The sequence below is a fragment of the Convolutriloba macropyga genome, chromosome 7, assembly GCF_964194025.1.
Source record: "Convolutriloba macropyga chromosome 7, txConMacr16.3, whole genome shotgun sequence".
NCBI classification, from domain to species: Eukaryota; Metazoa; Xenacoelomorpha; order Acoela; family Convolutidae; genus Convolutriloba; species Convolutriloba macropyga.
This window is the reverse complement of record NC_134474.1, coordinates 49,990,812-50,016,717: the sequence shown is the minus strand read 5'-3', so window position 1 is coordinate 50,016,717 and position 25,906 is coordinate 49,990,812. Positions and strand designations below refer to the sequence as shown.

At 33.3% G+C, this 25,906-nt stretch overlaps 1 protein-coding gene across 1 annotated transcript in view; it reads left to right on the top strand.

Moving 5' to 3' along the window:
* LOC142343131 (uncharacterized) overlaps window positions 1-24,872 on the top strand; it is a 46,937-nt gene extending 22,065 nt beyond the window's left edge. Inside the window, exons 2-4 of the mRNA XM_075394818.1 lie at window positions 19,438-19,745; window positions 20,245-20,509; window positions 24,425-24,872. Coding sequence (XP_075250933.1) covers window positions 19,438-19,745; window positions 20,245-20,509; window positions 24,425-24,736 — 885 coding nt within the window. The 3' untranslated portion in view covers window positions 24,737-24,872. The remainder of the gene's footprint in view (window positions 1-19,437; window positions 19,746-20,244; window positions 20,510-24,424) is intronic.
* The last annotated feature ends 1,034 nt before the right edge of the window (window positions 24,873-25,906 follow it).

Below are 25,906 nucleotides of genomic sequence, written 5' to 3'. Positions count from 1 at the left end.
TTAAAGAAAGTAAAATTCTTAGGTCACATTATCGAAGACAAAAAAGTAAAACCACTTACATCACGAATTGATGGATTCCAAAAACTGGAACCTCCAACAAGTATGAAAGCTTTACAACGATACCTCGGAACAATAAATTTCTTAGCCAAATACGTCTATGGAATGCAACCAATATTACAACCATTATACAATCTATTACACAAAGAAAATGATTTCAAATGGACTAAAGAACATCAAAAAATATTTGAACAAATGAAAAAAACAATAACACATAACCTAGAATTAACAATACCAGATACAACAAAACCATTTTACATTATAACAGATGCGTCCAACACAGGCATTGGAGCAGCATTACTGCAACAACATCCAACTGAAAAGAAAATGCGATTAATATCAGCAAATTCTAGACTTTTCACACCGATTGAAATGAGACTATCTACACTAATTAGAGAATGTTCAGCGATTATTTTCGCACTCACAGAATACGAATTCTTATTAACAGGTTCAAATCACCCAATTATTTTATTTACAGATCATAAGCCAATCATTTACCTTTTCACACAAAAGAATAAACCAAACCATAGAGTTTACAGATTTCAATTGATACTAATGAAATTTCCTAACTTACATATTATATGGACTGAAGGAAAAAACCTAGCTTTACCAGATCTACTCAGTAGAACAATAGATGAAGAACATTTTACAAAAACACGTGATATTACAGTGGAAATACCTGAAAACATAAAATTCTTCTTTGCAAAAACACCATTTGCAAATAACCTAGAATGCAAATACAGCATTTGCAACAATACAAACAACGATAACAAAGACACAACACATTATCCAGTTCTAACCAATATACACAACAACTACTTTGAAATTAACATTGATAAAAACGAATACCATCCGATATCATATGAAAAATATAATACCGAAACCAAAACAAATTTAGTACCGAAATATAAACCAAAAACAAAAAACTGGCAATCACCAATTGTTGAAAAAGATGACTTAATCATAGAGAAAAACCAAAAAGGACCATACATAACTCATCATGACGATGACTATCTTAGATTAATCAACAATGTAAAACAAGAACAAAATTTCGACCATGCAAAAATAACAGATATTTTCTATGATGAAAAAACAAAAGTAACAGAAGAGTTGATTAAAGAAACACAAATAATAGATCCAGTACTTCATAAAGTCAAAATGTGGAAAAAAAATAACAATAAACCACATTCAGTAACAATGGACATACGCGGAAATAAAGGACTATTCGCGTATTACAGAAAGTTTAAATCAATTACAATTGACGAAAAAACTAACATAATGAAAATGATTATTCGAATAAAAAAACAAACAATACAAAGAATCTGTTTACCACTAACATTACTATTATGTGTTTTTTACGAAAACCATTGCGTAGATACAGTTGGTCACACGGGACTTGAAAAAACAAAAAGAAACATAATGGAAAAATATTACTTCCCAAACTTAACAACTTGGATCAAGATACTGATCGCAGACTGCATACAATGTCAAACAAACAAAGTTTTCGCTAACACAAAAACAAAAAGTAAGCAAGAACAATTAGCACCTACAAAAACATACTTTAATGAAATGATTATGATAGACACAAAAGGTCCAATACATCCTACATCTGAAGGAAATAATTTTATCTTTGTAATAGTAGACGCATTCTCACATTACGTTACAATAATGTGTGCGCCTCAGAACAATGCACACTATGCAGTTACAGCATTATTTGAACATTGGTTTATGAGATTCGGACTACCCGAAGAAATTCGTTCCGATAACGGATCGGAATATATAAATACAGAATTAACACACCTTTGTAATTACTTTGAAATCAAATTTAAACCAAGCACAACATATGCACCCTGGACAAACGGATTAGTGGAAGGAACTAATAGAATAATTGGACAATTTATCAGAACATTACTCAACGAAAAGTACCAAAACTGGTCTAGAAAAGCAAAATTCTTTCCGTATGCATATAATACGCAATACCAGACAAGATTAGGCATGTCACCTTATGAAGTTGTTTTCAACCAAAAACCAAGAAAACCAACAAAGATTAAACTTGGAACAACTACAGACGAGATGGGAAACTGTAACCCAACAAGAACAAGCACATGCAAAACACAACCCGCACATACTCACTTAGATAAACAATTCAGTCACCCAAAAATAGCAAAACTACAAAACGGAACGTTCGCAAAATGGTTTCTTGACAAAAAAAACATTATAATGACACATATCAAATCATAACAAAAATATTACGAAACAGAAAAAGGTTAACTGATGAATTAAATTCAAGGTTCAGAACAGCGAAACCACTTGATAAAAACAGATTCGTCTTGATCACAAATCAACAACAGATTGACGGAGTTTCAAAGAAACTACTACCTCTAAAAACAGGACCATATTTAATTGTTGATAAACCCACAGAAACAACATACATACTGAAGGACAATACTAATAAACACATTACAATACATAGAAATCATATTGTACCATACTTTCCGAAAGAAAAACATATTAAATTAGAATTACAAAACTACTTATTAACGGAAGAAATCCCAACGCTAAAACAACCCAATACCCAAACAACATCAAAACGGTATACACCGCCCGATGAAATAACACAATCTCATAGTTATAATCTTCGAAAAAGGAAAATAACAATTCCCCCATCTTGTCAATAGAAATAATACTAATAATAATAATAATAATAATAATAATAATAATAATAATATTATTATTATTCAAAAGTAATATCTACACAGGCAAAACACCATTCCTTACTATCAAATAAATCTCATACTCGAAAACCAGTGTAAAATTTAACAACTAGCAAGTTCTTTCCTATTTAATAGCTTAATACTTCCCAACTAGTGCAACTAATGGGCACTACTAATAGCTGTCATGACTATCCCGTAACGTAATAATCATACACTACTCAGACAGAAATAACTATAAATTATTCGTTTCATTCATTTCACACGTATATTCCCTTGCGTGTTCAGTATTAAGTGTTCAGTATTCATACTCTTTGTGTCTAACATCTACATATTACGTTTAACATGCTCAGTATTTATACAAGACACACAAATTCCCCCTAACCCGACCCTGTGTGTCAAGAATCCCAACCCCCCAACCCAATTAAAACAGATATAACAAATGTACACATAAATTGAAATCGAATAAATAATACAGATAAAAAATAATACAAAAATATACTAAAAGGTGCTCAAATTCACCTAACCTCTAACCCATGAAAATTATACAAGCTAACTAATTGTAACCTTATCGTCTAAACTGATGTAAAACCCATATGATTTGAACAAATACTGATTCTAACAAATGATTTTAACAAATGCTATATCATCACCGTTAACACCGTTAACACCTTTTAGTTACAGGGATAAAATATATATATGAAAGACAACAGGGAAAATACACAAATAAAGATGTAACAGTCAACGTTTACCAACTGAATATCTGAATATCTGTACTCAAAACTGAAGAGTCTTTATTAACTGACAACAACACACATCTCCATGGGGTACACCAACACACATCTCCACCAAAGATCTCTATTGATGAAACAATAAACAATAATCAAATAAACAAATAAACAAACAACAAAAGAAAATATCCATAAAGAATATACAAAAACAAATTGGTATTGATAGTAGCCCACGAAACCTCAAACTGAAGATTAACAAGGGTAAATTCTCATGTAAACAAGAAAGCAAGTAACAAAATATACAAAACTGGAATAGACATTATGAGATAGTTGTGTTTACAGTAAACAAAGAAACACAACACAATAACAAAAGAACCAAAGATCAAAGAACAAGAGTGTTATAATAACGTAAACACTCTCGAAATGGAATAGATATTTCGAAGCTGTTAACAATTCAGAATAATCCATTTACGGAATAATAGGGCAACAAAGATGACTAACCACATAGGAAACCGATGAAAATAAGGAAACAGAACTAATTAAATAATGAACAATTGATTAACAACGTAACATGGTATAAACGAAAAAGCGGAAGTTACAAAATAATAAGTACAACATAACAAGAATAAACATGCGGAACAACTTCAACAACGTGTCAGATAGACGAATAAACGAATAAAGCCGAATAAGCAAATAACAAACTTTCAGCAAATAACAACTTTCAGCTATAATGAATAACTTCTTCCATACGAAATAATAACGGGAATACAGAATCTCCACCACTCCGCCATGTCATCTCCATCATTACATAATCATCGGAGACTTGATCTAAAACACAAATACACATTTCTATTTCATTACATTCGAACACATCCAGATATATTAATCACATAACAATCCATAATACATTTTAACGTTTCGGCTAAGATATCTTCGATAATAGGAACGTTTTATTCCTTTTTGCAAACCAATTTGCAAAAACTCCACACATACGTCATTAACTAACACGTCATTTAAAATACGGACGTCATATACCTCGTTAGTACATCTCATTAGTGAGAAAACGGACGTTATATATCTCATTAGTGAAAATACGGACAATATTATTCTAACAAACGCCAACAACTAAAATGTCACAGACATCATTAGTAAAGAAACGGACGTTATCTTTAGAAACCCAAACTAAAACTAAAACCAATTAAAGGGAAGAAAATACCAAATTGACACCATCAATTATGAACAAAGATATCTTAAACAACGAACGTTAGAGACAAACAGTCTCTATGCAGACGCAATTAGTAACAAAAACATACCAATCAACATTTTCACCTAACACAATGGTGATTAAACAAGACAGGTCTTACTAAGATCATTAGTAGATGAAATAAACATTTCAACTACGTCAATACTTCGTTTATGTCAATAATTAAAATCTGCAGAGTTGCACCATCTGCAGAGTTGCACCATCAAAGGCATACAACAGACATACCATATAGCTAATTAGAACAAAAGGTACCAAGCTAATTGGTAAGAACTGGCACCACTAACCATCCCGCTAACGCCACCAACCATCACTAACTAACCATCCTAATGATAGGGAGAACACTTCAAAACAAAAGAAATAGCATAATTGGCAGAGAAACAACAAACTAAGCTTATTGATACCATATAATTGGCACCAAGAAAGAATTAACATACCATGATGAAAGCATACCATCTAACCATCAAACAAATGTCAATATACAAATTACAAGGAAAACAAAATCTCGAGAACAAAGAGTATCGTAACAATCAGAAGAGTAACCAATTCATCAAACGAGGAAACTAACACCATAATTGGACCCAGTAATTATTGAAATTGACAACTTAAAATCCAAAAAATGAAAAACGGAAGATATGAAAATGTCACCAACATTATAGAGAGCCTTCGAAAAGAAAGTAAAAATCACAATTCTGATTTTGCCTCGCACAAACCACAACCGTTAAACTTGTTCAAAAATCTGAAAAAATTTGCGAAAAAACTCAGCTAAACTGAAAATTCTAAACTCCACAAATACAAAATTTAGTCTTAAGACTAAAAATATTCTATCTCAAAAAGAAATTCATATATTTCAATAATTATTCACTCAACAATTCAACAACACCAGGTAAGCTGAATCCTTTTAACTACGCATTAAACTATTTGAACTTCTTCTCCCAAAGATTAATCCATCACTACAGTCACCACAGTGATGAAAAACCACCAATGATAAAAGTGTCAGAGTTTTTGCACTCTTTGAACAGAAAACAGTTTTGTATAAAAATCCAAGTCCAAAGAGAAAACTTTGCAAAATTAGATTACTCATTTGGAAACCACATTCATTTTGATAACGATAGTATAAGAACAACAATTTGTAAATTCTCCGATAAAGATTGTTTATTTATTATTGAAGGAAAAACAGAAAGCGGACAAGAAGTAAAACTATTTTGGGGAGAAAAACATTTTGAATTACTAAAACACATAACCATTTGTAACGAAACAATCACAGAGTATAACTTACTGAAACAACAGATCCAAACAGATCGATGTATTGACCTTAACAAACTAAAAACAGTTTTTATAGTTGTATGTAAAAAAGACGCTATAACAATTATAGACGATACAACACCTCTTGACGATAAAACCAAAGAGTAAAACTTTAACAAATATATTGTAACACATACTTTAGGATATGATACCAGTAATCGTAATAGTAATCTACAGATAAATACTGTATAATAATATCTGTAGTGCGGCACAGTTAAGTGTCAGTTACAATTGAGCAAATAACTGTCACTCTTCAGTGCAGCATTACACCTCACATTTACATAATTAATAACAAAGTTACACATTTTATTTACCAGTTTCAAAAATAGATTTCAACGAAACCTTAATTACAATCTACTTTATACTATCTAAAGTAATATTCTTCTTAACAATACTCCTAGTACCTTGCATTGTAATAATATCGACATATTTAGCTATTGTAACAATAAGCGAAGTTATACGCAACCGCCGAGTCGTATATGCAAGCCCACCAGTACAATAACCCGATGCATGAAACCCACCCCGATATTTACCACCTATGTAAAACAAACATAGATATTGTCGAATTAGAAATATTTAAATTTATAAAAATTGCAATTATAATATACTTCTTCGTACGTATGTGCTTAGGACTAATAGAATATTTTGTAAACCCATAAAAATTGATCCCAACCCAGACATTGAAGAATCGATATATCATACATTACATACACAAAAGTTCTACCTCCAAATTGGATTCCCCAACACATCACCATTATATGGTAACATTGTCATATATCAACTAAATATTAGACTAACAACTAACGAAATTTGGATTACAAACCTAGGAGCTCAAACACACCAACCAGAACAAGAATTAATACCAGTAGTTATACTAGCCCCACCGTACATACAACATCCACCACCCGGACCAGGTTCTGGAGCCTGAAATGATCTAAAAACAGCAAAAATTGCTTCATCAAATAATAAAAACAATAGTAACAATCACCCAGAAAGACCACATCACAACGAAGTAACAGACTTAACAAATATACCCACATCACCAGAAATAGAAGAAACAAACCGCGAAAACGAAAACCCATATACAGTAAGACGAGCAAGAACAGATACACGACATCTACTAAGAGGCAGACGTAGAGCATCACTATCATTTCCTACACAAGACTCTACATTAGTATCATACGGATCAACTGATATAGAATCAAACATAATAAGACCTATAGGAGCAGAACAATCAGAACCACCAAGTCGTATAGGTACACCAACACTAACAAACTCTAGTATCGCGTCACCAAGCGACCAGTCAAGCGTTCATACTATTCCAACACCAACAGCATCAGAACTTCGAGCTAACCCATTTTTACCGCCAACACCACAACAAAGACAAGATTTCAATTTTGTACAAGAACACTTTCGTGTACAACCAGTACACTCACCACATAGTTCAGTTTGGTCAGCAACTTCACCGCAAAATACGATAAGTACGAACACTACACCAAATAGATCACAACAATCTTCCTCCTCGAACACCTCATTCAGCGTACCACAAGTAGAAGTAACAAACTCTCTACAACCACCACGAAATACAATACTCTCACCAGCATCATTTATACCCGAATTAAGATTAGCATCAAGTCACCCCGGTAGAACTAGAGCAACAGCAGTACTAAATCCAAACCCCCCTACTTTAAGTAGAACTAATGATCATACATATCTTTTTCCATTAGATCATAAGACCTGGAATCCACCTCCACCATTATACGGACCAACTAATCTTGGAGATACTCTCACAAATTGGTCAAGAAGTAGACTTACAAATACCTTAAACCTAACACATTGCCAACGAAATACAGCACTTGAAGTTCTAGCAACACCATCTCTAGAACTAAAATTTAATACAACGATTAAATACGATACGATATTCAATCATCCATTTCATGCAACAACACCATCTATAGTAACAACAACGACACCAGCACCGTTTATTTGTATTGACTTTGTTTATAAGTTTGACAGATATACTAAACAAACTTTAGGATTTGCAACATTCTATAATCCCCACACAGGACTATCATACACATGCCGCTTCAATTAAAATCCATAATACTAATATTATTACTAATAACATTATTTATCTATATGAAAATAGACACAGAAATAAGATCAAAATATAAAATAAAACAAAATATCAGAGAACAAATTAAAGAACACATACAAGAACGTATGGAAAAACATATAGAGAGTTTCCAAAAGAAAAACAAAACAAAAACAAATAACATAAATGTAACCGACCAAGATAACTTTAACAAGTTAATGGATCATGTATTTAATAACAAAACAAAATTTGAAACGGAAATATACAAATTACCATCAAAGTATACATCACCAGACTTAAAAGAATTCAAGAATAGTACAGATTACGAACAAATGTGGGAAATAGCCATAGATAAATGGACACGAAATTGGAATTTTTACAGAGAACAATTAACAGACAGTATTTTGGAAAAATTCCAACTAAATAATAAAAGAAACAAACGACAGACAAAAGAAGATTACGTTGAATTGAAAGGACAAAACATTAATGGATCAGCAGTAGGACCTCAAGACATTTTTATCGAACACTACGACTGCGACGCAGAAGAAATAACAAACGTAAAATACTACGAACTGAACAAAATCAGCACATGTAAATTTAAACCATTAGACTTAGAAATGACAAAAACAGAAGTTCAATTATTATCAAAAGCACAAGCTGTAGAGATTAAAGCATATGCTGTTACAGGAACGATCAAAGAAAAAGTAGAATGGTGTTCACAACACACTCATTACATTAGAGCAAACAGACCGAGCTATTACGTATCAGATGCACGAAGAACGAAAATCCTGGACCCAGACGAAGTTCGTAACGAACTCGCCAGAATTAACTTCCTTAAAAATACAAAATACAGGCCAACAAGGCATAACATATCATTCAATTACTTATCAAACCCACCATTACAAAAAAGACTAGAAAACGTACAAGGAAATATACAATTCAAAGTAGACACTCCTATGGTACCACCATATGGAAGATTAGTATATGATTATACAAACCCAATGTGGGTGCCAAATGAAATCAAAAATGCACAATCAAACTGCCTTTCAGGCGTCAAAAAACAAAATAGAATTGACATTTTAGATTGGACTCTAGAGATAAAAGAAGTCTCATTAATACTAAACCTTGATACAAAAGAAATATCATATATGGGAACAAAACTACCATGTGATCTCCACAAGGGAGAATGTTTACCAACACCATTTACAAAAACAACAATCATTTGGGAACCCCAGACACATTGCCAACTATTCGAACTTATTCGGTTTGATGCATATATGGTTAAGTATCAGGAACGATATTGGATAGAAACAAACGCGGAATGGTCATCAGTACAAAAACCAGATGTAAAACAAAAAGTAAAATTTAATGATACATCCTCAATCGCAACAAGATTTGAAATCTACCCATTAGTTGAACGAGAATGTGGATCACCACAACCGTTACATAAAACAGAATACGATGATATCTATATAATATACGAATATGGTTTTGATATGCATACAGGACTTAAAGTAACAAGAAAAGAAGACAAATTTGAAGAAGAAAAATTTATAAAAATAAAACCACAGCAAATTATGTCAAATGCATACACAAGAGATGAAGACGAAGAACATCAAAATTATTATTACGGTTTTGTAAACGAGAACACACATCTACAAATGAAAATGGACCTCTATATGAGTAATATATATTCACGCATTAGTCTACAGGCAATAGAATTCTATTCACAGATATGCGAACAAACTCGCAATATTCGACAATTGACACTAACACAAGTACAAAAGAATACACCACTATTAGGATACATCCTTACAGGAGATAGATCCATATTTGTGAAACAAGAAGGAGTCAATGTGATGAAAATGTACAAATGTGCAAAGAAATCATCACCACTATACGTACCACAAACACGTGAATGCTACGACAAAATACCAATACTATACAAAAATAGAGTACAATACGTACATCAACTAACACGACAAACATACCTTTGGGCGAAAACAGTCCCATGCTCACATAGTAATTTCGATCAACTGATCTCAATAGACACAGAAGGAACAGTAAGATACAGATTGACACCATATCCAATAAAAGTAGAAACAATATTAGAAACAATATCACCGGAAGAAATAGTACTTGATAATATGTTCAGCAAAGCAAGCCTCATTGAAAGTGGAATATTTAGCAAAGAACAATTAATACAAGAACGAAAAAGAGATTTACTACACGAATATATGAGTGATCGCGAAAAACCGCTTCAAGAAGCACAATCTGCTAACGCACAAAAGCTACTCGAATTAGAACAATTAGGATTATTACAAACATACAAAAATTATGAACATTCACTTAAATGGTTAAAAGACTTGAACATAAATGGATATAACTTTCAGATTGATCAACCAAGTATAAACTGGAAGGAAATTTTCGACGCAGCATGGCTGAAAGATCAGATACTATCTATCTTTGGTTGGCCATGGTACATACTTGAAAAGATGGCTATCATCTATGCGATGATGAGCATGATATTATTTGTAACAAACCTAATTATAAAATTCTACAACGCTTTTGCAATACATAAAGCGATTGGGAAACAAGCAAGTATAACAAAAACATTATTAACAGGAATTTTTGGAATATTCTCACAAACACTAACCCAACTAGTTGCACAAATACAGGAAGATGATTCCGACAATAATAACGACATTAATAATGATGATAACAATTCACATTACAGTAAAGGACATAATAATTCACGAATACATATTCAACATTTCAGAAGACATTCAACAGAAATACCAACATTAACTCGTAGAGATAAAACGACAGAAAATTATGTGGATACGAACTATAAACACTATAACACTACTATCCGCAGGACAGAACATGGTTTACAACTACGTACATTGGAGTCACCAACAAAGAAACAAGCACCACCACTACCAGAAAGAAAACATAAAACAGAAATATTAACGACAATAGACGAAAGTAAAACCCAACCACTACCGCCAATACCACCACAACTAATAACACCACCTCCAGCATACCAACGTTTGAGTAGTCTACCACCAATACCAATACCTGTACCAATCCCAAGCGCACCTACTATAGAACAATCGTATGCGATTAAACCGTATTCATATGAAACACAAACAACTCAACAAACACCATATGAAATCCCCCAACCATCAAATAATCAAAATAATCAACATAAACTCATACCAACTTCAAGACTTCTGGAGATACAGAATCCACCACCTATAGATTTCAATCAATTAAAATTAACAAACAACAAAATACAAAACCGTAGCTATAGCTTAGACATCCTTAAAAACGATCAGCCGCATACGAATGAGGTTACATACTACGATACTCATTCAGCGGATACATACGAAATTTAAACCAAACAATACTTTTCAGTAACAACTAACAACACTCATGCCATTACTTAGCCAAATTTTTCTACCTTCTATAAATAACGAACAAAATCTAAGGATTAAACCAGATAACAGCCTAACTACAAAATATATATCAATACGGAAACAAAATATTAAACAAACTGTTTGTAACAAACTTTTTGTAACATAAATATTAATAAACAATAAACATAATCTAGATTAGACTAAACATGTTTGAGTTTTAGCATTCAACAATGGCATCGAACATGGACTACGAATCACCATATAAATCAGACTCGCCATTCTCATACGAAGTAGAGGACGGAGAACTAAGCTGTGAATCAGGCAGATCCAGCCCCGGAACAATTCGGGACTGTGCGTCTGAATGTGGAACACAGACTGAAAGTAACATGATAACAGATAACGAGAAAGTCACCACATTTAGAGTCGAACTGGAAAACAACCAGGAACACGTACAGACACCACAGGAGATAGCACGGAAAATAAACAACAAATTTGGTAATAGACGAAATCTTCAATCCTTTGATACCAGTAATAATAGTACTAGTAACATATCAGAACAAAGAACAAACATAGCTGTACATAGTTACCAGAACACAAGACCAAGACAAAACTATAACCAAAATACTAGCAACACATATATGTCACCACCTCTACCAAATTACCCCCCGCCAGTACGACCACCCCCACCATCAGACAATTACCCACCACAAAGCAACGTTAGACAACGTTTATTTACAAGACAAACAGTTCCAAATACTAACAATCTACGATTTCCATATGCGGTGACACCCCGCTCAAATAACAGAAAGTCTTTCTTCCACCAGTCGACAAATGAACAAACTCCGACCGAAACGGTAATGGAGACGGTCTGGTTTCAAGATAAAGACCCGAAAACACTAAGTAATCCACACGGAATAAATTATAATCCACTTTTATCGTACAGAAATTGGTCGGAAATGCCTTTTGATTCGCGATCATACAATTTCTTCATCGCACCATTACATACACTGAAAGACCGTGTATCAGAATTTTTTCCACCACTTCCGTCGGAAAATACAAACACTGTAAAAAGGAGCACGAAAAATATGGGCAGAGATAAAATACATCAATCTCTGTACCCCAAACTTAAACAATTTTACAGTCTTACGGAACGCTTCCTCTATGATTACGATTATGAGTTCCGTTTACCAAGAACTTGTAATTTTGATTTCCTAGTGGCAAAAGCCTCTCAGGACCTTTCGGCGTATAGCGCATTCACACAGCAACATCAGATTTTTCAATTAGGCTTCAACCTACTCCACCCTACGCCAAAAGATGTACAAAGTAACAATTACAGAGTACATGAGACAAAGTTGATACATAACTTAATATATTATACATTCTTACGAGACAAACAATATACAGCTTCTAAAAGTTTCATAGACATCAATGATCAATTTTCTTCCCCGTACTTTTTAAACTACAGCTACAGAATAAAATGGAGCTATACAATAGGGACGTTGAGAAACTTCGATCCCATTAAAAATTATTACGTATTTCAATCCAAAGACGAACCAGAGCGACCGCTCATGGTTCCCTTAGAAGCACTCGAACCGTGCGAAGAATATCACGTTTACCACCTGACAGGGAGCGTGACCAATAAGGCGATCACGAATCGTTTAACCTTCAATAACGAAAGAAAGATACCACAGACAGAAAAAGAGATTTGTAACCCACTACAAGCATCGATAACGGAAACTCCTTTACAAGACGTAATTAACTTACTTGGATACTATCTTTCCAAAGACGAATATTTCCTGAAGGAATACAACCATTATTGTGAAAGGGGTAACTATCCAAAACAAACAGAGAAACTGTAACAACAAAAGGAAAGTAACAAGTAACAATTCCCGGACTCAGTAGGTAATAGACTTCAATCTCCATCTATAACAGACTTTAATATTGATTGTTTGTAAATCCTTGCATATGTTTGTTAATCTTTATTATCCCAAATCTATTTCCCCAACTATTCAATCCATATTGTAGATCACTGAATTTGAATCATAATCTTTCACTTATAATACCATTAACCAAATTTATTTCTATCACTAGATATTAATCAGTTTGAAATAAACAGTATAAAACCAAAAATCTGTTTTTACTTATACAAAACCTAACCTGCTTTTTAAAACTGTACATGTAAATATGCAAAGATTTCTCCATAGTTAGTTATATGCAATGCAAACAGGCAATTTTGTAAATAAAGCAAATAGGCAAATAAAATAAAAAAAAACAGAACAAACAAAACACATGAATAATATGCATAACATTTGAATACATGACTCATAAGCCATGTTAACAACACTGTAAGTAACACAATACTATAGGACATGACATTTTTTCATAAAACAGATTATAACATATTGAATACCTTAATACAATTTACAATCTAACCATTTACAATCTAATACAATTTGCAATCTAACCATACAAAAGGTACATTACAAATTTATTATTTATAACAAACTCTAAATTTAAAATAGAGTAACATATACGAAACAGTCAGGTTAAAAACAAAAGAAAACAGAATTTTCACTCAAATCGAAATTTTCACATGCAAGTTTGTAAAAGTGACAAAACAAAATACATGAAATAAATGTAACTCAAGCAGCTACTGTACGACGTTAGCAATAGTAACAACTAACAATCCAATATCATTGTAACAATTCACATAGAAAACAGTACTCAGATCTCGGGAAACGTTGATCCTTAGATCGTAAGCGCGCAGACAGAGACGTTAAATTAATTCATGAAGTTGAAGAAATAACTGTTAATTGGGATTAGGAAATTGTCATTCGTGTGTATACCCATTGCAAACTACTATAAGCGAGATCTGTAACCCTTTAAAAAATTCATAAGAAACTAGCAGCTAAATGAAAAAATATAGCAAAGTGATAAGCAGCATTTTCACAATCTTACAGACACGGAAAATGTTTCCTCAGTAACAACTCACAAATGGGCAATCGTAGAAGTATGACAAAACAATTGTTAGAACTAATGCCATTAAAATAACTCATGACTTCAAACAGGGGCATTAATTAAAACATGTTCAACTTCTATAACAAAATTAACAATCAGCATGGCCGACAAATCACATGTCACTGAAAACAAAAACGTTATTCGCCATTTCGTTGACATAATCTCCTTTATGTCACCACCAAAACCATAGCTTGTTAAATAACAATTAACACAAAAACAGATAACATACATCTTTAAGTTTTCTTTCCAACCGGAAGGGATACTACGTATATCTAGAACATGTAGTGAATCTAAAAACGATTCTTAACATCTAACAGCTAACAGAAACAAACCAAGCAAACCAGGTAAGTCAGGTAAGTCGACGCCGGACATCAGGACGCCTACAACATCAACGACGGGCCTACCCAGAAGGATCTCCGCCCACTGGATAGTGTGGTGGTGGAATAGATACTTTTGTGGTTGTTGATGTTCACTCCTTGCTCTTTGGGTAACCGATGTTTCGGAATCGACTCACAGACGAGCCGATCTTCAAGCAACACAACCAAAAAAGAAAGAAAATCCTTCAGAGAGACTACAGAGAAATTAATAAACTATATTCTACTATATTCGATTGGAAGACTTTCAAAACAACTCTAAACCCCGGAAAGATGGAGTCAGGCATGACTTCCAAAAAGGAATATTTAATATTTGAAAGACTTTATTCAGAAAAAGACTGAAATACTCTTTCCTGATTGGATAAAAATGATATATTATTTTATCCTTCTTTCCCTTTATGTGTTTACCCATCTACCCTCTCTCAGCAGAAGAGAAAGTAATTTAGTCAGTACCAGTCACCATCCTGATTTAATAATAGAGTATATTTCTCTCTCTCTACTCCGCTCTTGTTTTGTATTGAGATAAACGTTAGACCGTAGCATTGGGGCCCGTGCACCGTCTACTGAAGCTCAGATAGAAGAGTAACAGACTAGAGGAATAGAACTTTAGTTAGTCAGGTAAGCCTTAAGATTAACTAGTATTCTTGAGACAACCATAAGACAGTTCAGGAAGTACCCTAACAAAGGTAAGCTCTAGAACACGTCTTACAAGGTCATTGGGAACAATGAGACACTTGACACAAAATTAACACGAAATTAAATCCGTGCCATTTGCGTAATATTCGACTCTATTTCTTTGCTTCGGTTCGAACCGTGAATTAGAAGTTTTCAACAAGTGTGGTTTTCGAACTTCAAGTTGGCGAAGCTTTGTTTTAAATTACAAAATAGGTGACGAAAGAACTGTAAAATAATTTTAAAAAAAATGAGAATTATAAGTTCATTTAAAACAAAAGAGTCGTATCCAATGTTACTAAGGGAAAATTGCTTCAACGTGATCTTCGATATTTTGATTGTAAGAAGTACTTTTCATCTTGAAGCAAAGACAAATTTTTGACAAGACAATTTTTAGTTTTTTAGAGTTCAGTCAAAATTTTTCTCATGTTACTTAATGTTGCCGAAATTAGTTGATTGTTAATTACTGCTTTAAACTTTTTGTATGAAGTATTAAATGATTTGCCCTCAATGATGTTTTATTTTTTCACATTTTTTTGTATAAAACAGTGCGTGCTTTTTAAACATTCATAAATTTAATGGTGGTTTGTTTTTCCAGAGAAACAAAATATTTTTGATCGTTGTTTATTTTGCAGATTTCCGGCAGAAGTTGTCGATTATGAAAAATTTGACAATTAGTTGTGACAATCGACTCTTGTCGCTCTTTGACTTTTAGGTTGAAAAATTTCCTTTCGGACTTAAAATTTGTTGAATTCATGGCTTTTAGGCACTATTATTTGTTTTGGAGACGTCCATTCTGCAACTTTTAGAAGTTTTAAAAAATTTGAATGTTTTTTTCAGAAAAATTTGTTTGGTTTGTTTATTAGAATTTAAAAGGTATTATAGTACTCTTGCTGGCTTGAAGAGTTTTTTTTGCATTTTTGGTCCTTGATTGTGACATTCAAAGCATTGAATACCAATTTTGCAAAAAGGCAAAGCACAATGTAGATTCCTCAAACCTTTTACGAAAATTGGTTTGCTACCGGATGGATTTAATGAGAAAAACTGACTAGCCCTTTGGATAAAAAAATATGCTCCCAGAGATCCACCAAAAACATTTTATGCAATTTTCGGTGTGTTAAAATGTACTTATGCGTCTGCAAGAGATTTTCAACAAACTATAATTTAGTTTTTGATATTCTTTCACTGGTTAAATTGAGGTTCATTGATGCTAATTTTTGCTTTGTTAGCTGCCGGTTAGAAAGACATTGAGGCAAAAGCTATTTCAAGTACTTATCCTTAGGAGTTTTGTCAATTAATTTCTAGTTCACCCATTTATTGGTCTACACTATGAAATTTTAAGAATTGATAAAATTTGCTTTCTGTTACGTTATCTTTGTTTAATTTATTCTATGAATAATTTATTGCTCTACTGCCCCAATAAACAGTTTTAGTATCTTAAAAATCCTCTTTATTTTGTTTTGTTTTGCTCTGTACCTTCTGTATTGTCTCTTAAAAATTGCATTCATTTGAGTTTTCATTTTAAGCGATTTTCAATTAAAATTGCTAAGTTTGTTGACAGTTATCTTTGTGCTGTTTTCTACTTTTTACTTTTCCTATCAGCAATATCATCTTTTTTAAAATTGCTTTCGTTTCAAAGCACTCATTGGGCAGCAATTGGTTTTAGTGACTTGAGTTGAGCAAGTGATTTTTTTGGCTTTTCTGTTTTTATTTCTTTTCAATTTCTTGCGTCTTAATAGGCTTTTCAGGCTTGAAACTCGCATTCAAGCTATTCGTCCTAAGTGCATGGCTGAAAATATTGAGTGAAAAATAGTTGAACCGATAAAAAATGATTATACATGGAACTATTTGGCAAAATTTTGGGTTTCGGCACCATTTTTTATTCCTTACGTCATAGCTCAGTCGCATTTTTGGTGATTGCGTGTGCTTTTTATTGATAATTGTTTTGATCGTCATAAGTGTTTCAGTTTGTAACCAATGGTTTTGATGAGTTTGAATCCCTGTTTTTGCATTGATTACGTGCAGTTTTGACCTTTTTCGAACGTTGGTTGTCTTTTTTACTTCATTCTTTAGTAGAACTTAATTAGATGCACGTTATCAAGAATTAATTTCGCAAGAAGGTCAGAATCTCAAAATAATTTTTTATTATACGGATTAAGACTTCTCACTTTTTTTACGAAGATTATCTTCCTTTCTTTTCTGACTGCCTTTTCTTTGTACCCTAGTTGCAACAATCAAGGAACTGTCGCACGTGATTATCTGTAATTTGCTTCAAAATTTAATTTAATGGCCACTTAATTTCGAAACTTTAATGCTTCAGAAATTTTCAGAACGTTTTATTGGCTGTTTGTTTGGTCAACTTTTGTTGTTCTTTTGATTACTTTGTTTCTGTGATTTTTAAAACAAAAATACTTCTTGTTTTTTTTTGGAGTTCAGTCCGCTTTGCATGTTCCTTAATGTTTCCTAAATTGGCTGACTTTTAATTACTGCTTTGTACTTTTCGTATGGAGTAGTAAATGGTTTGCCAACGATGATAATTTAACTCGTCATAATGTTTGCAAAAAATATGGTGCGCTTTTTAGAGATCTATATATTTAATGGTGAAGAGAGAAAAGAATCTTTTTCCGCGTTCTTTAGGTTGCAATCTTCTGGCAGAAATAGTCGATTATGAATTCCATTGTTTTTATGCAGAAAATTTTGAAATGTCAACTTTGCAACTCTCAAAAGTTTTATAAATTTTTGAATTCTTCTCTAAATTCAGAAACTTTTTTATCTGTCTATTTGGATTTTGTATTTGGATATAGCAGTTCCTTTGGCGTGAACAGTTGAATTTTTGTATTTTTGGTCTTTGATGGTGATATTTAAAGCGTTGAATACCAATTTTGCAAGGAAAAATGAGTCCGTTTCGATAGTTTCCTCAAACTTTTTCACCCTTACGTTTTATTTTCGCAGTTTTTTTTTGAAAAGTTTTCCTATGTATTACGAAAATTGACTCTGTTTTGCTTTATCGTCCTCTCACATTCAATCTGTTCAGCGGTTGAAGCAAAGATGGTTGAGGCAAAACAAAAGTTATGAAATGCGAAAAACAAGGTCTATCTAATTCCGAGAGCTTCCTTGAGTTAAAACGGCATGGGACACATTGCTTGATTAAATGTTCGCTTCTTCGCCTCTTGTATCGAATGCAACGTGATTTTACGCGCAAGTGGATTTCACACGTAATTTTATGTTCGCTTAATTGGCTTGGATTAAAATGTTTTGAGGGGATTAAGTCAGTCTTGTCCACAGACGCTTTTTGGTGAAAACACAGACGAATTTGTGGTAGTGTTTTCAAAAGGCAAAACCAATTCGATTTGACGATTTGAGTAATTAGATTTCGCGATTTGTGTAAATCAGAATTATTCGCCCTTGATTATACAAAATAATCTCAATTATGGAAGAAGGGATAATTATGCATTTAATCATCGATTAAACATATAAGTGAATAAGAAAAAATAATGGAATTAAAGAATGTAAAATTGCTTCTTGATTTCATTATTTCTTTTAAATCTACTCACAAAATTCTGTCAGTGTAGGCTTTTTGGTATTGTCAGTCTTGTCTGCGAAATGGCTCTAAAAGCCCTCTGTGGACAACACTGCCGTATTTGTGTAAGTTTTGCTCAAGTTGCCGTAAGTGAAATCCACTGATCTAAAATAAGGAGAATTTGAACTGAATTAAGGGATCTGTTTTGACCGGTAATGAGGTGATGTATGCAATTTCTCTGTTCCAAAAAAAACACAACTTCAACTTTTAGTCGACAGAAGATACCAACATTCTTTTTGGAATGGGACACAGTTACTCGAACAATGCGAGGCTGAACCACAGAAAGGTCACAACCCGATACCACCTAATAGATATGAACAGATCGAACCAGTTCTGGAAACTTGAACCCTCCCCATCGATTGAGGAGAACTGGAACTTGTTTTTCGGCACTGAACCACCTCCTGATCCACTCAGACCAGCAACTCACGCCAGCAGTCGCTCGTCTGCAAAAGGGCCTTCCAGTCGTCCTTTGAGCCGCAGGTCATCGGTGGCCAGTCGGATTCAATCAACAACCAACAGGTTCATATCTTTACTTCATAGATCCTCACACTTCACACCATCTGGCAATTCAGTCCGACTCGTATATAATTTACCCCCTTCTGTGCAAGTATTTAATTATATAATACTATGCAAGTATTTGTCTGGGAGACATATCTCTGTTTTGTATGAGGGATGATGTCTGAGAAAATATCAGACCTCGGCTCAGATTTTAGTATTTTAATGTAACCTTCCTTGTCATCGTCTGGAATCATCTGGCGGCGAGTGAGTGATTTTGTGCGAGCGCCTCAGAATGAGACAGAGCAATCTCAAAATTATTTTTTTTAAATATCCGCCGTGAATGTTAATTACTAAGCTTATTGCCAAGGAGTAATTAAAATCAAAAAAGGATTGAAAATACATTACCCCGCTTCATCGTGAGTTTTTATCGAAAATATTTCTCATTTTAAAAACTCTTAAGGTTTGTCTTAGATTTGAAATATTTGTGGCTGATAATATTTTGGGCTTGGTGATGTTTGAGAATGAAGAACAAACACATGAAAAGCAAAGTGGCCGGATCCATAGCCAGACATCTGAGAGATGCAAGTGTTGAATTGGAGAATGGTCCAGAACACCATCTCGAATACTTCCTTCACTCACTCAACTTGCAAGCCACAGATAACCAGGGTGATGACAGTCCACAAGGGGATAGTGGAGAGCCTACAGCTGCCTTGATAGAGAAGCGCAACGAAAGACAGTTAGAGAATCCAGTCTCATTGGCTCAGTTGCCTGCTGCTATTACTATGGTTCGTATCTGGTATGACACCTGCCCTAATCTCGACCTGGAAATGTTAATAGGCCGTCCTCAACCGATTTAAGGCATCAAAAGACTGTCCTCGATAGACTTTTGGTATGAAAAGAATTTGTCTGGGCTTTGCCTGCAATCTTCGACCTTGGCTGGAACTAAAACAACCGTCCTCGATTTTGGGTACACAAAAAAGCGTGTTCTGGAATTTGGCTGGGCAATAAAATTTAATTGGAAGAAAATTAGGTGCAATTTTATTGCTAACTATCGCTTATAACTTAATCAGCATCATTGCTCCTTCATCTTTTGCTATTTAAAGGAACCAATATTCTAACCAAAACCTGCATCGTTTTTTAAAAAAATGATAAATTATAAATTTGAAAGGGAAAAATTGAATAAGGCTACAATTTTATCCTGGTTAATGGGAAGAAGACCACTAAAGTTAGACTCAAGCAACTATTGTGGCAATATAGTCCAGCTTTGATAAATGCTTTTCTCACAAATGGCAAAATTCTTTTGGCTGTTTTCCAACTGATTTCTAAGTTGGACTGCTCTGGTGCAATATGTTTTCTGAATTTGTTTGTTGCAAAAAATTTCTGATTTTAATTGTTAAAAAATCAGACTTATGAAAAATCTTTTACTCGAAAAGACCATGCACGACCCAAGATAACTATTAAAAGGCCCTGTTTGACCCAAAATGCTTATGAAATGACTTTTACTCCACCCATGAGAAAAATTGGCTGGACTTATGAAAAGAATTTGCCTCGAATTTAGCTACGGTCCTGGACCGTGTAATTTACATAATATTTACCTCCACCGGGGATTGTTAGTTCTTTTCATAATTTCCAGGTCTAGACTAGGGTAGTTGCAATGCATGTTGTTATATAGCGACTCACTATGTGGAAGCAGAGAAATGTTTTTTAATAGCCGCACAGCGATAGCTGACGCTATTATTGGCCTTCTCTTGGCTTTTTTACGAATCGGAGAAGAGTTGGTTTTCTCAATTTTTTTTTACCGGAAGTACTATTCGTTCAGACCATGTTTTGACCTAAAAGCGAAAGTGAGTTAAATTGCCGTGTGAACTAAATTTTTCTGAGCGAGAGAAGTTTTTTGATCATGCGCTGCGTTTAGTGAACGACTTTTGACTTTGAAGAGTAGTTTTTGACTGAATGGCACATATAGATAACCATTTTTTTGTCCAAGTGGCCGTTTTTTGCTTGTAAATTGGTTTTTTTGTAAAAATATTTTTTTATTCGATCCTATATTGAAATGTAAAACTCGGAAATCGATACCACAGTGTTTTGCAGAGCCTGAAAATGCGTTTGAAGTTCAAATTTAGCACATATTTCTTGATTTTTGAGTTATTTTTTTTTATTTTTCCAGTAATTTCTTCATTTTTGGATCTTTCAGCCGTCTTTTTTGTCAAAAATTAGTTAATATAGCAACTTTTTTTTGATAATTCATATACTCGATGCCTCTTTCTACCTCGACATAATTTTGTTTTAAAAAATTGTACATATGCTAATCCGATTTTTTTCGAATTTTACTCAGTTTTTTGTTTACATTTTGGTTTTAATTACTAGAAATAGTCTTTTTGTGCAATATGAGGGATATTAGTTTCGTTGCAATAAAAATTCAATCATTTTTGCGTTAAGTTTTTGAAAAAACAGTTGAAAAAATAGTTTTTTCATAAGTGAAGTCTCAAAAATTTTTGGAAAATATTTTAATGTTTCATATGTTTGAATTCTGCTTTTTCTTTTTTTTGTTCTGTTTAGGAGGATGGATCTTTATCTCGGATGACTTGTTGTCTTTTCTATGTCTCGAATGCTGAACAACGAAATGTATTCGTTTTTCTTGATTTTTTTAATTTGATTTTTGACTTTTGTTACTGTGTTCCTTTCATTCTGTTCACAATCTTTACTTTATGAATTGTATTATTCTAGCTTTGTCCTGTCACCTACATTTATATTTGCTATATTGATTTTTATCAGTTGTTTGAATGATTGAATGATTTCAGCTTTTTCTTAGATTTTCGTCATTTCTTTGGTTTGCAATTGATTTCATTCTACATAAGGCAGTCTTGAGAGTTTGCTCGAAAACTTTTTCCAAGACTTTCACTTATTACCATTTGTTGCAAATTTCTTGAGGCCTTGGTATTGTTTTTAAACGATTTTTTGCCTTTTGATTATTATTCTGTTGCTTATGTCTTTTCCATGATTAATTTAATTTTTGAATGAGTATGCAATCATGTTCACATCAATGGATGGATATAGACATCAAGGAAGAAGTCTATGTTGTTTTTCTCTTAAATGCAGTGATTAAAAATATAATTGTAGTGGTTTTCTGATTCTTAAATTTGAGCATTCTTTTTTGAACTTAGTTTCTAAAATTATTATCTGCCGTTTGCTTTCGCGATCTTTTTGAGATTAGAATCATGAATTATTTGAGAGCAATTGATAGACCTGTCAGCTTTTTTAACATATCAGTATTTTGACCATCCTAATTATTTCGGACTTTTTTAACGTTACCAAAAATTTTCAATAATGTAAAATTTTGCTGCATTTTGTTTCTCTTGGCGACAGTAGTTTAAATTTCACCAATTTGTAGGTCAGACCTGGGAGGTAATGAGTTAATGATTTAATACAAAAAGTAATGGCTTTAGCTTCAATTGCGGTTTTTTTGTGAAGTTTTGATGCTTCGAGTAAATTTGTCGCTTCCGGAATTCTTCCGGCTATGTTTTTTATTTCGTCGTCGCGATTTTTGTTACGACCATATGACGTCACAACCACTTCAAATCTGCTTTTTATTCATTCGTTCATGCAATTTCAACTGAAGTGCGTGCGTGACGTCATTTTTCGCTCTTAGTGGAGCGAGTTTTTTGTTCATTCGCGTGATTAAATTTTTGGTCACACTTGACTTACCTCACTCTCAAAAATGACTTCCTCACTTTGAAATTGATTTTTATTTACTTTAATTCAAAGAGATAAGGTCAAATGGGTGTTTGTCACTCTAAATGAAGGTTATTTGAGAGCATCTAATAGAGGCAGCAAAAACTAATACAGATTTTTAACCAAAATATAATATATCAGCCTTCAATGAAAAGACGAATTTTTTGGTCTGCCTTTTTTACTGTTTTTTGAGACTGCAGATCTATGAAGCTATTGCGGCTACTTTCTGGCAAGCTGCCAGCTATGTTCAATTATTAATGTTTAGCAATGGCAATTTATTGGACGCTGTAGATACCAATAGGACACAAAATAATGTTGCTCACTTATTGTGATGCCAAAAACCTGCAAAGATTTATATGTTTGAACTTTTTGTATAAACTTGATGACCTACATATTTTGTCTCAAATTATAGCTCACTTTGCATTTTGTTTTTCTATCCCTTTTAGTTTGCAATTACAGAGATGCCTATAATTCAGTCATTTACGTATAGTTTATGTGGCTCTAAAAAGTCATGGAGCAGTTGTGTCATGCACTGAGAAAGTTGTAGAAGTATTAGATCAAGCCTTGTGTAAGTTATATTCAAGTACTCTATGTAGGAACTTTTGATTGAGATCAGAGCCCGTGTTGAGGACAAATCTTTTTTGTAAGAAATCGTCGTTCTGTCGTCGTTTTCTTCGTTTTCATTAGTTTCCTTCGTTTAAGTCGTCTTATAAAAATAACGACGAAATAACGAACAAAACGAGGATTACCGCGTAAGGGCTTTGATCGTTTTTGTCCAAGGAAAACGATTTCTTACAAGTGAAAAGCAAAATTCCTCAACACGGGAGAACTTCAGCATTTGTCATTTGGCATTATGGTACTTGCCAATTTCATTGAATTAAACAATGCCAATTTAGCTGTGTTATTCGATGCACTCACTCAAAGCTGATTCTAAGCTAGATGTCATTGCAATCAATGAGCTCTTTCAGACATCCGACAATTACTCCGCTGTGGGATTTAACCAGAAACTCTTCCGACGACCAATCAACCCCATAATTAAGTCGTCCAGACTTCCTAAGTTCGACTTTGCCAAATTCAATCCTTGTCCTTTTGGCTCAGTGCACTCTGGGGAAAACTCTTACAAGGATAGCTTCCCAAGCTTAGTGAGGGAGATGAGACTTGTTCCAGATTACATGAAAGAGACACCATTGCTGGCCATCATGAAGTTGCCTTCTGCTCACAACAGTGGAAGTGTATTGCACAATGTGAGATCACAGGACCTATTCAGTAGAAATTATTAATTCAAAACTTCAGACTATATTTTGTTGAAGCTTCATAGTCAAACTGGAATAGTTGCATTGAAAAATGTCAATGAAATTGGGAACACTTGACAAAATTTGTCAGCTTCTTCCTTCTATCTATCAAAAATTTGCATAATGCTTCTTGTCTCCAGAAACCAATGTTATTGAAACGCGTTTTAGGAAATAGAAATACTGGCTTTTTAGCAGTAATTGTAAATATAGGAATCGAATGCAAAACCGAAAAGTAAAAAAGTCTAAAATCACGATTTTCACTGTTATAAAAATTTTAAAATAAAGACGGTTTTTAAACACAATTTTCAGTGTTAAGAGAAACATTTCATAACAAGTGAAAATTCACGTAAATTATGGATTTGATATTTGTTTTTTGTTCGGCTCATATATTTACAATTACTCGCAACAATAATTTATGCTAAAGATATGGCGAATACATTATGAATAACACTTCAACGACAATACATCTATAGGCTCGCCATGTTTCAAAAATCAAAACTAACATTCCTTGTCTCATTTAGTGCAATCGACTAATATATCAAAGTTAAACTGTTAATCCGGCATTATCAGACGGATGATTCGGGTTCTATCATCACTGACTCCAGTAAACATATCCCAGATATACAATGTAAATAATGAGACCGTGTAAAAAAACTCGTAAAACCAACTTGCATAAATTAACTTCAACAAAACAATCAGCTTAACTCTCCACCTTGATTTATTTTTGCTATATACGTTGAATTAAATTCTATGTTTACAATGCCTCATAACAATAATTTTACACTTTAATATCACGTTATTTTAACTTAAAATTTTCATTAATTTTTTCTAAGAAAATAGCGTTTATAGGCGCAATTCTAAATTATCATATTTTGTTAATCTTAAAGAGAATAAACTTGAAATTACACAATTTAGTGAAAAAAAATTGAAATTCACTGCCGCACAGCGAGATAGCTAGGGTTGCAATCGGCCTTGGTTTCTTTTCGTCGTCAAGATTTTTGTTACGAACATATGACGTCACAGACACTTCAAATCTGGTTTTTGTTCATTCGTTCATGCAATTTCAAATGAAAAGCATCTGTGACGTCATTTCTCACCCTTAGTGGAACGAGTTTTTTTTTTGTTTTGCATGATTAAGTGTTTGGTCACACGTGACTT